Source organism: Syngnathus leptorhynchus, chromosome 12 (assembly GCF_054491065.1).
Source record: "Syngnathus leptorhynchus isolate UIUO chromosome 12, UIUO_Slep, whole genome shotgun sequence".
Lineage (NCBI taxonomy): Eukaryota > Metazoa > Chordata > Actinopteri > Syngnathiformes > Syngnathidae > Syngnathus > Syngnathus leptorhynchus.
The window spans coordinates 360,866-372,491 of NC_141206.1; the positions used below are offsets into that span (position 1 = coordinate 360,866).

At 47.0% G+C, this 11,626-nt stretch overlaps 1 protein-coding gene across 3 annotated transcripts in view; it reads right to left on the reverse strand.

Moving 5' to 3' along the window:
* Window positions 1-11,472, reverse strand: part of pip5kl1 (phosphatidylinositol-4-phosphate 5-kinase-like 1) — a 30,740-nt gene extending 19,268 nt beyond the window's left edge. The window contains exons 1-3 of one of the 3 annotated variants that reach the window (XM_085926042.1): window positions 11,264-11,468; window positions 9,736-9,823; window positions 3,301-3,501 (exon numbers count right to left, since the gene is read on the reverse strand). In XM_085926042.1, the coding sequence (XP_085782168.1) occupies window positions 3,301-3,501 (201 nt within the window). In that variant the 5' untranslated portion in view covers window positions 9,736-9,823; window positions 11,264-11,468. Of the gene's footprint in view, window positions 1-3,300; window positions 3,502-4,321; window positions 6,158-9,735; window positions 9,824-11,263 lie in introns of those variants that run through there. The other 2 variants (XM_085926041.1, XM_085926044.1) reach the window with 2 other exon arrangements.
* Between the last annotated feature and the right edge of the window lie 154 nt (window positions 11,473-11,626).

Sequence of the window (11,626 nt, forward strand, 5' to 3'; positions counted from 1 at the left end):
CGGCGCGGATCCAGCGGCCGTCACCCAGTTGGTTTTCAGCGGCGCAAGACACACGGCCGCCCCTCCGACACAGTTCAGACGGCGCAGATGCTACGGCCGCCACCAGTTCCGGCGGCGTGGATCCAGCGGCCGTCACCCAGTCGGCCTTCGGCGGCGTGTGGCGTGCGGCCAGCACCTGAACCAGTTCCGACGGCGCAGATGCTGCGGCCGCCACCAGTTCCGGCGGCGCGGATCCAGCGGCCGTCACCCAGTCGGTTTTCATCGCCGCAAGACACACGGCCGCCCCCCGACACAGTTCCGACGGCACAGAGGCTACGGCCGCCACCAGTTCCGGCGGCGTGGATCCAGCGGCCGTCACCCAGTCGGCCTTCGGCGGCGTGTGACGTGCGGCCACCACCCGACCCAGTTCCAGCGCCGCAAGACACACGGCCGCCCCCCGACACAGTTCCGACGGCGCAGATGCTACGGCTACCACCAGTTCCGGCGGCGTGGATCCAGCGGCCGTCACCCAGTCGGCCTTCAGCGGCGTATGGCGTGCGGCCACCACCTGAACCAGTTCCGACGGCGTGGATGCTGCGGCCGCCACCAGTTCCGGCGGCGCGGATCCAGCGGCCGTCACCCAGTCGGTTTTCATCGGCGCAAGACACACGGCCGCCCCCCGACACAGTTCCGACGGCGCGGATTCTGCGGCCGCCACCAGTTCCGGCGGCGTGGATCCAGCCGCCGTCACCCAGTCGGCCTTCGGCGGCGTGCGACGTGCGGTCCCATCCCGACAAACCTGGCAAGTCGCCAGGTGGCTCCCATGGAACGGGGGGTACTGTCACGTCTCGTACCCAGCCGTTCCACCATGTGTCCGTTGTCATGGTTTCGGTCTGTGTGCTCGCCCCTCCCCTCCTGTGTGCCCCTGATTAGTTTGATTATTCTCACCTGCCTCTTGTTACCTGTCATGTATATAAGTCCTGTCTGCCCCTCATGCCCCGTCGGATCATTGTCGTTTTGTTGCGGTTGCTGTTGTTTTGTTGTCGTGTCGTCTTCATGTCTTTTTGGTCCCTGTCGTTTTCAAGTCTGTTTTCGGTTAGTCAGTCATGTTATCGTTTTGTTAAGTCATGTCAGTTTGCAGAGTCTGTCTTTTGTTCCTCCAATAAACCCTGGTCCAAGCTGCACTTGGTCGCCCTGCTCCATTCCAATCGTGACAGTCTGGGGGCAAAGTCCTGTTTGTTAAGGAGTGTTTCAGAAATCTTTTGTCACTATAGAGAAGGATTTGCCGAAATATTTCATTTTGTTGATGGTTAAGTTCCGTCAATCTGTGGAAACGACGGACCCAATAAAGCAGTGAGTTTGAGATGACACAAAAATAATAAACTGTATTTCATTTTAATAATATTGTGTGTCTCCACTCGTTTTCATAGCATTAGGGTCAGTCTTTCTGCTGATTTTGAAGCTGTGCGCTCTGTTTTCACTTCTTGTGGGTGTATTTTGAGTAGTTGTATCAGATGAATTGCATCGAAGGTGCTGTATTATTCTTGAGTAACACAATGTGTTTAATGCATTTGTTAGCTTCTGGCCAACGCTAGCGCTAGCATTAGCTTACTTCGTAGCTTGAATGCAGTGCTTGTTTACATAGGAAGACCAGGACATGTCCTACTTTTGAGACCTAAAAAAATGTCCGGGGGGAATTTTAAAATTGTCCAGGATTTTGTTCAACTGCCGCTGCCCACTCCAGCTCACCAAAGTGAGTGTATACATTTCATTGTTACTACTGTCCACTGTTGTGCCGTTTGTTCAATCGCGGTTTGCTTCGTGTGCGCGCCGTTTGATTGACAGCTCCTTTAAGTTTGCCTCGCACCGTACGAGTAGTCGTTACGCAGCGGCACGGCGACTAACGGTCGCCAGCAAATGTATTTTGTTGTCTCGATAGATGACTTATGTTTGGTGTGTTGCCGAGAGTATTTCATTTATGGTTATTCATTATTATTTTTTTGCCAATAATTCAGTAAAGCAATCAAAACTGAACCACGTCTTCCCTCCTGTGTTCTGACCGACACCCGGGGGCGAAAAGAGCATGACCATCCGAACCAACCCCCTATACAGTCCTCAGGCTCCCCAACAATAGCAGTAGCAGTTTGGATTATTTTATTGCAATGTTTTTCCTTATTCAGATTTGTTTCAAGACTACAGTTACAGTTAGAATTTACTTTGATGGTTAATGCAGTTATTGCAATTTTGTTGTTTTATCAGAGTAGATTGGTTTATTTACATTTCAAAAACCAGAAGTCATTCATTTAAAAATGTGATTGCACTTTAGTCTGCATATTTAAATGTTCAGATATTAAGATGTGATAGACATTTTTTGCATGATTAGAATGAGGCAAAATATTATGCTTTTTCTCTCAAATATATAGTTATAATCATTTGTTTCAGATGGACTGTAATTATTTTCTGTAGAAAAACTAAATTTGGTGTTCAAAAAGTATTTTTTCAAGCTTGAGTCAAAAAGTCTTTTTCCAAACTTGAGTCTTGAAAAAGAGTTGGTCGTCTTATAATCGGTGTCGTCTTATATTCGGGCCAATACAGTATATTGTTTTGCGTTATGTGGGTTAATAAATGCACTTGCTTTACAGACACCATGTCATTTGTGTCATAACATACAACGAAACACTGAAGAACCCCCCCGCCCCCAAAAAAGGTGTCCTCCTTTTCATTAACGCAAATCTGATCACCCTATTGTTGCACTCTCGCCGAGTTGAAGCATTACTGTGGGATTCTATATCCAAATTATGCCTATTGCAAGCCCTTTGAAACTTATGAGACAGAAATATTGAGTTTAAGGATAATATTTCATACAGAGTTAAAAAAAAGAACATTTTCTCATTTTGTGGCATAAAAGTAAACCTTAACCAAGCTACTGGATACCAAAAGTCCTGCCAAGCAACTCTGGCAAAAGAAAGTCTAACCTTGTGCTATTTTTTTTCTTTTGTGCTGACTCTATTTTCCCCATCTCCCACTTTCTAGTTTTTTCTAACAATGCCTTTTAAATCCATATTCTCACTCAATATTCTCGCTTTCCTGACTACAAAAGGTGATATAAAACTGTGAAGGAAATACAAATGTGAATTAAAATAGCATCCATTCAAGATTACTACTCTCCTAGCTCTACTAAACAAACATTCATTACGTTCACCTTTAGGTAGCCTTGTGACGTTAATGTTAATCTTCCTCACTTTTTATGAAGTGTCTGATGTCTATGCGAATGACATGTCTAAACTTCCTGATGCGCATGATCAGTTGATCCATACTCACTGTAGATGCATGGTCAATGGTGGTTTGGATTGATGAAAACAATCCCTCCTTCATCATGTAAGTGAGGCTGTAGAACTCGTGGTGCTGATCAATCTCAAATAAACCCAAAAGCTCCCACTGCCGTCTCAAACCGCCCCATCTTCTTTGCTTTAGTGTACTGCAATGCTTTCCAAAGCCACGCGGAGCCACCGACCTCTGCATCTGACATACAGAAAATTAGCAAATAAAAATATATCATCGACCATAAAAATAATTAAATGTAATGTCAAAATTGTACATTTGTGCATCATGACCAATTAATTGTGCTGCTTGTTTTTGGTATACTCACATTGGCCACTGGGGGACAGTATATACAGTCACGCAGAAATCAACAAAGAAGAGTGACTGCTACCGTATTTTCTGGATTATAAATCACTCTGGAGTACAAATCGCACCAGCCATAAAATGCATAATAAAGAAGGAAAAGACGATACCGTATTTTCCGGACTATAAATCACTCCGGAGTATAAATTGCACCAGCCATAAAATGCATAATAAAGAAGAAAAAAAACATATATAAGTCACACTGGCGTATAAATCGCATTTTTGGGAGAAATTCAACACTAAGAACAGACATGAATAGGCTGAACGGTACGGTATGCCAAAGTTACATAAAAACATAAATGAGGAACTGAGAATGTGCCTGACTGAACATATTAAGAGTGTTTCAAATAACTATAACATAAATAACAAGTTTATCGAACCATCCGTGTCACTCTAAATTATTAAGTCCATTGAATTCTTTGTGCTCTCTGCCACTAATAAACAACTCCGCTGACTCTGGAAGTAGATGCGGCACTGATGTCAGATTCATCGTCAGTTGCAGTTCCAATTATTCCACAGACCTAGAGCACCCTCATGGGGTTTAGTGTGAAAAACGTGACGTAATATACTAGTAAGTAAGTAATGTGTTAATGATCAAGTAACTAGTAAGTAAGTAATGTGTTACTGGAGTACAAGTCGCATTTTCAACTCCGCTAACCCCGGAAGTAGAAGACGCGGCGCTCCCTCTTCTACGTCGCTTACGTCAGCCTTATCGTCAGTTGCGGTTCCAATTATTCCACAGGCCTAGAGCGCCCTCTTGCGGTTTAGTGTGAAAATAACATGTGAAATGATATAAAAATGGCGGCTCAGTGGCGCACTGGGTAGCACGTCCGCCTCACAGTTAGAAGGGTGCGGGTTCGATTCCACGTCCGGCCCTCCCTGTGTGGAGTTTGCATGTTCTCCCCGAGCCCACGTGGGTTTCTTCCGGGCACTCCGGTTTCCTCCCACATCCCAAAAACATGCTTGGTAGGCCGATTGAGCACTCCAAATTGTCCCTAGCTGTGAGTGCGAATGGTTGTTCGTCTCTGTGTGCCCTGCGATTGGCTGGCAACCAGTTCAGGGTGTCCCCCGCCTACTGCCCGATGACGGCTGGGATAGGCTTCAGCACGCCCGCGACCCCCGTGGAGACAAAGCGGTTCAGAAAATGGATGGATGGAAAATAAATAAATAAAAATAATAAGCTAACTTAGTTTGAAGTTCACATTCTGTAAGTTACAGTAAGCTTTAAGTAAGTAAGCTTTTAAGCTTTACAGTAAGCCATTTAGGACATAATACTGTTATGTCCTAAATGTTCTTTTAATTATAGTAACTTGTTGATTCAAAAACTATCCATCCATCCATCCATCCATCCATCCATGCATCCATCCATCCATCTTCTTCCGCTTATCCGGGGTCGAGTCGTGGGGGCAGCAGCTTTAGGAGGGACTCCCAGACTTCCCTCTCCCCAGCCACTTCATCCAGCTCATCCCGGGGGATCCCAAGGCGTTCCCAGGCCAGCCGAGAGACAGTCTCTCCAGCGCATCCTGGGTCGTCCCCGGGGTCTCCTACCGGTGAGACATGCCCGAAACACCTCCCCAGGGAGGCGTTCAGGAGGCATCCTGATGAGATGCCCAAGCCACCTCATCTGGCTCCTCTCCACGTGGAGGAGCAGCGGCTCTACTCCAAGTCTCTCCCGGATGACCAAGCTCCTCACCCTATCTCTAAGGGAGAGCCCGGACACCCTGCGGAGGAAACTCATTTCGGCCGCTTGTATCCGAGATCGCGTTCTTTTGGTCACGACTAATACATCATGACCATAGGTGAGGGTAGGAGGGTAGATTGACTGGTAAATTGAGAGCTTTGCCTTTTGGCTCAGCTCTCTCTTCACCACGACGGACCGGTACAGAGTCCGCATTACTCCCTGCCCTCATTCGTGGACAAGACCCCAAGATACTTTAACTCCTCCACTTGGGGCAGGATCTCATCCCAGATCCGGAGAGGGCATTCCACCCTTTTCCTACCGAGGACCATGGACTCGGATTTGGAGGTGCTGACCCTCACCCCGACCGCTTCACACTCGGCTGCGAACCGCTCCAGTGAGATCATGGCCTGAAGAAGCCAACAGCACCACGTCATCTGCAAAAAGCAGAGACGCGATGCTGAGGTCCCCAAACCGGACCCCCTCAATGCCTCGGCTGCGCCTAAAAATTCTGTCCATAAAAATTATGAACAGAATCGGTGACAAAGGGCAGCCTTGGCGGAGTCCAACCCTCACTAGGAACGAATCCGACTTACTGCCGGAAATGCGGATCAAACTCTGGCATCGGTTATACTGGGACCGAACTGCCCTTATCAGTTGGCTCGGCACCCCGTACTCCCGAAGCACCTACCACAGAATCTACCGAGGGACACGGTCGAATGCCTTCTCCAAGTCCTCAAAACACACGTGGACTGGTTGGGCGAACTCCCATGCACCCTCGAGGATCCTGCCGAGGGTGTAGAGCTGGTCCACTGTTCCACGGCCAGGATGAAAGCCAGACTGCTCCTCCTGAATCCGAGGTTCGACCTCCCGACGGACCCTCCTCTCCAGCACCCCTGAATAAATAGACCTTACCAGGGAGGCTGAGGAGTGTGATTCCCCTGTAATTGGAACACACCCTTCTTAAAGAGGGGCACCACCACCTCAGTCTGCCAATCCAGAGGCACCGTCCCCGATGTCCACCCAATGTTGTAGAGGCGTGTCAGCCATGACAGCCCCACAACATCCAGAGCCTTTAAGAACTCCGGATGGATCACATCCACCCCCGGGGCCCTGCCACCGAGGAGTTTTTTTAACTACCTCAGTGACTTCGACCCCAGAGATAAGTGAGTCCGCCTCAGAGTCTCCAGGCCCTGCTTCCACAATGGAAGGCGTGTCAGTGGAATTGAGGAGGTCTTCGAAGTATTCTCCCCACCGACTCATGACGTCCCGAGTCGAGGTCAGCAGCACACCATCTCCACTGTAAACAGTGTTGACCGTGCACTGCTTCCCCCTGGTGGACCAGAATCTCCTCGAAGCCGTCCGGAAGTCATTCTCCATGGCCTCACCAAACTCCTCCCACGCCCGGGTTTTTGCCTCAGCAACCGCCAAAGCCGCGTTCCGCTTGGCCATCCGGTGTCTGTCTGCTGCCTCCGGAGTCCCGCAGGCCAAAACGGCCCGATAGGACTCCTTCTTCAGCTTGACGGCATCCCTTACCGCTGGTGTCCACCAGCGAGTTGGGGGATTGCCGCCACGACAGGCCCCAACGACCTTACGGCCACAGCTCCGGTCGGCTGCCTCAACAATGGAGGCGCTGAACATGGTCCACTCGGACTCAATGTCCCCCACCTCCCCCGGGACGTGGGAAAAGCTCTGTGTTTGAATAATCTCGGGAAAGCCTTGGCCTGCCAGACCTGGAGGCCTGTTTTTACGAGTTGACACCTTTGTGTTAACTAAGTTCTTCCTATTTAGCTCAAGGAATGTCTTTTGATCCCCATTAGTTTTATGTATCCTTCCTGTCCTTATCTTATCTTTGTGTATTGTTCCTTTAAGAGTCCTTCACTAACAAGTAGCAGAGCTTCTTTGCATAGGTGCAAAGGAACTTCATTCCTTTTAGTAAACTGGAGCTTTGATTCATAGATTGTTGTTGTTGATGTTTTTCTTTGTTAAATGTTATATACAGTTTGAAGTAGTCACATATAAGTTATCCCATATTTCCTCAATGTTTGTTTAAGGAACTGTATATCAGTTACATCTGAAGAGGGAGCAACAGCAATGTGGACATGTTTTATTAGGGTGGACAATCTCTGTACAGTATGATGCTCATATATCTACAATTATTTTATTTTATGCAAACATAACTGCTCAATCAGAACACAAATACAACACAAATAGGCAAACACACACGCACACACTGGGGGGTGCCGCCCCCCGCCTCAGGTACGAAATGGTCATGTGACAAGTTCCCGCCTTTCCGGACAGTATAAAACAAGCTGACCTGGAGACAGAAGTTGTTTCATCTGCTGTATTGGCCGCCATTAAACAACCCAAGATCTTGCCAATAAAGAACCAACTCTAAACTCCACACCTTTGCTTTCCTGGCTCAACAACGGACATCCCGCACAACACGCAACACCTCACATTTACTTAATATGTGTTGAAATGTTTAGGTAGGACTAGGTACTCATTATTTTTATGTGTTGTGTTAGTTTATTAAGAAGATAAACTTAGCAAAGGTTTAGTTGCATTGTTCCACAGGAAAGCGGCTTCAAGTTATCTGATCACAGTCGAGGAGGAGTCAGCCAACCATAGAGAAGACAGCTGGTTGAGAGAAGAGAACAGACTCTGCAAGTCCGGTGCGGGGGTCATGGGCCGACAATTAAGTGCTAAATCACACCACACTACATTCCTTAGCTAATCAGCGTTGCTACAACCACTATCTCTCCCTTTAATGTAGCAACGCCTCTGTAACCAGGGCAACTAAAACATTAAAAAGAGGAGAATGCGGAGTTGGGACTCAGAATTGATGGATATTGTAACTGAGCTTCCTTTCTCTATCGTTTTCCTCGCGAGTAAACTTATCCTGGTTGTCTTCTCCTCTTTGTTCTAGCGGGTGATTTCATGTCTGATCATATTTAGACCTGACACTCTGCCGGAGGTGGGAGTTGAAGCTCTTCCTGACAGGGCATTCTGCCAGACGTTCCCAGCAGACCCTCACAGAGCGTTTGGGTCTGCCAGGTCGGACCGGCATCTTCCCCCACCATCGGAGTCTACCCACCACCAGGTGGTGATCAGTTGACAGCTCCACCCCTCTCAAGTCAAGTAAAGTAAAGTCAAGTTTATTTGTATAGCCCTAAATCACAAGCAGTCTCAAAGGGCTTCACATAGACAATCGACAATTATTCTCAATGCATCCCCTGATCTTGGGCTCCCAAAAGGGCAAGGAAAAACTCAAAAACCCGTGCCAGGGGAAAAATTAGAAAACTTGAGAAGGGACCACAGATGGAAGGATCCCCCTTTCAGGATCACCAGGCTGCAATGGATGCAAAGAGGGCACATAAAATACATAATACGGAAATCAAAAAGTGGATGTCCAGGCCAAAGCGAAGAGCTGTCGGAGGTGCCTTCGATTGTCCTGGCAGTGTCCTCTAGGAGGGTAATCCGCTGCAGTTCCCTCATGCTGAATTGGTCCACGAGAATCTAGATAGCCGTTGTCAGCTTGGGTGTCACCTAACCACCTCCCCAGCCGGGGAGGGGTGGGGGAGTGGGGTCGGGGAAAGGGAGCAAAAACAAACTCCAGCCAAATCGGCTACTACAGGTTAATTAAAGGCCATATCATAGTAATACGTCTTTAAACTTGTCCTAAATGTTTCTACTGAGGTAGTAGTTCTAATATCCATTGGTAGGGCATTCCAGAGCTCTGGAGTCCAAATAGCCCCTGCAGACATTTTCTTGGCCCTCTTCACCAGAGTGTCCAAAACATGCGGCCGCAAATCCGATGACACGACTACAAAGTCGATCATCGAACCGCAGCCTAGGGTGTCCTGGTGCCAAGTGCACACATGGACACCCTTATGCTTAATTTGGGTAATCATAAGCTGTGGCGAATATGTACAGCTCCATACAAATTAATAGGGAGCTTCCTTCAGCGCAAAATATGGCGACGATGCGACATTAATTTCCGGAGCGACAAGACCACACCGCCGGTGTCCAACAAGCTGTCAAATCTGGCCTCATTTCTATGGCGACGGGCTGTGGGTTAAGGCGGTGAAAAAGTGACCTTCGCAGCCTTCATTGCCTGGCTCTTCTTCTACGCTGTCCAACCCTCTTCTTCAACGTTTAATACATGGAGCCACCTGAAGACGACACGTCACTTGTGTTTGTAACGTCAACATAAATGCACCACCAGAAACACTGAACACATGCGTGCGAGAGCTTTTTCCTCTTTTTTTCCGACAGGTTGGGCCGGCATACATGTCAAGCAATGTAAAAAACATTGTTGTAGTAGACAGTGGAGCAATGTGGGCAGTACAAAAATCTGCTATGAAGTCGCCGTCACAAATATTAAATCTCACCTGCAAAACACATTGAAGTTAATTGGAGAGTTGCTCAAGCATGGCTTGTCCTGGGATCAGATCATTAATTTTCATTGATGATGTACCACTTGATGACAAAAGAAAAACACAAAGAAGAAAAGTGTTCAGAGGGAAAGAGGTGGAATGTTTTACTGGCTAAATCAAGCTCTAGATTTTGACCCATTAGCGCATGTATATATATTTTTTTTAACCTTCAAAAGAAGACTGTAGGAAATAATAGAGGCTGTTAAAAAACATCACAAAGGGTAATGGAAAAGTTTGGTGATGTCAGTCGGTCACGGGCTTGGTGAAGTTATTGTAAGCAAAGGACTTGCAACTAAATCTTATTCAATGTTAAGTATTCTTGGCTTTTCATCTGTCCCTTCATCGGTTGGACGTGAAGCAAGCTACTTTGCTGAAAGGTAATCGAGGGGATAGACATGGTCTGGCCTAACAGACAAGCACATTTGGGTCTATGACACCCATGGAAGGCGAAATGACAAGAAGGGTACAAGAAGTTCTATTTTAGCCATTGGATTGGGGAAGAAAGGCTGTAAGAGGCCCTCAGTGATTTCCAGAATGTCCTCCAGACGTGAGAAATTAACTGTGGTCCCTGATCAACAACCAGGGTCGGAGGAGGGCCAAATGCCACAAATTCTGAAGATGTCCTTGATCAAGAGGTTGGCTTTCTCCAGGAGGAAAGCAACAGCAGTGTGATAAAATGAGTCACCTTGGTGAAACACTCCACCACCATAGGACAAATTGAATTTCGAGACTGAGGGTGGAACGGGATGGGAAGTGGACAATGCAAACCAGAAGGAGGACAATGGAGCATCTTATTATGAGCACAAACAGAACAAGCAGAGATAAATTCTGTCCATCAGGCCACCAGAACCTCAGGTAATCAGAAAATGGGTCCAACTGATTCCCAACATGCTCAGCATATTGGCAGATTTGTATTGTATTTATTTTGGGTAACTAAACAAGCAAGCATTAATTCAAAACAAGTATGGAAAAGCAGACGGTCACAATTTGTTCACAACAGTAAAGTTGATCTTCCCTGGCTCATTGCGCTTCACCTATAATTCTCGGACATTCGCATCCCCGTTGGGGGAATCAATTACAAATGTCATGGCTTGAAATGGGACAACATTGTCAGTTTTACCTAAAAGTCAAGTGCATCTGCAACAATGGAATTGTTTTCAACGTTAACTGTACTGTGCTATCATTATCACAAGTCTCGGGGGTGCAATCAGAGTTCATGTGACATTTCTTAAAGTCAAGACCGATAGTCACGCTCCCAAAAATTGTATACGACACAATCTGGTTTTAGGCATAATCCCGAAGGAAAGTCAACTCTGCGTGTTTAGTTTGTGAAATCGTTATCCCTGGACCCTTACTACCTCACTCGATATGTTTATAACTTTTGCAAATTACAATCGACATCATGAAAGATACGTCTTTCGTTTTACGATCACTGTGAATTACACACGTTTGATTCAGGTTAAAATCTGTGAACAAGCCTTACCTGGCTGCTGTGGTGGACGATGAATAGCATGCCCGCGCGTGTATGTTTCATTATCCCATGTCAGCCCACAGCGTCATCATGCGTAGTGCAGCCTGTTCCAGAGTTTACTCAGGCGACACACTATGAAAAAGTACGGCTCGTGTGTGTTTCTGGGTGGAATTTACATCAGTAACGCAGTTTACGCGAGTGGGGAGAGGAAAAGCCACGTGCAGAAACATCAATTTGTCAGAGTTCAATTTAAACGATTTCTTGATTGAAGAGGTCTGAACACAATCAAGCTTGGGTGTGGTCGGTGAAAAGGAATCCATACCCCCACCTCCCTACCTACATATCCAGAATAATGCCCAGACCATCATAGTCAAA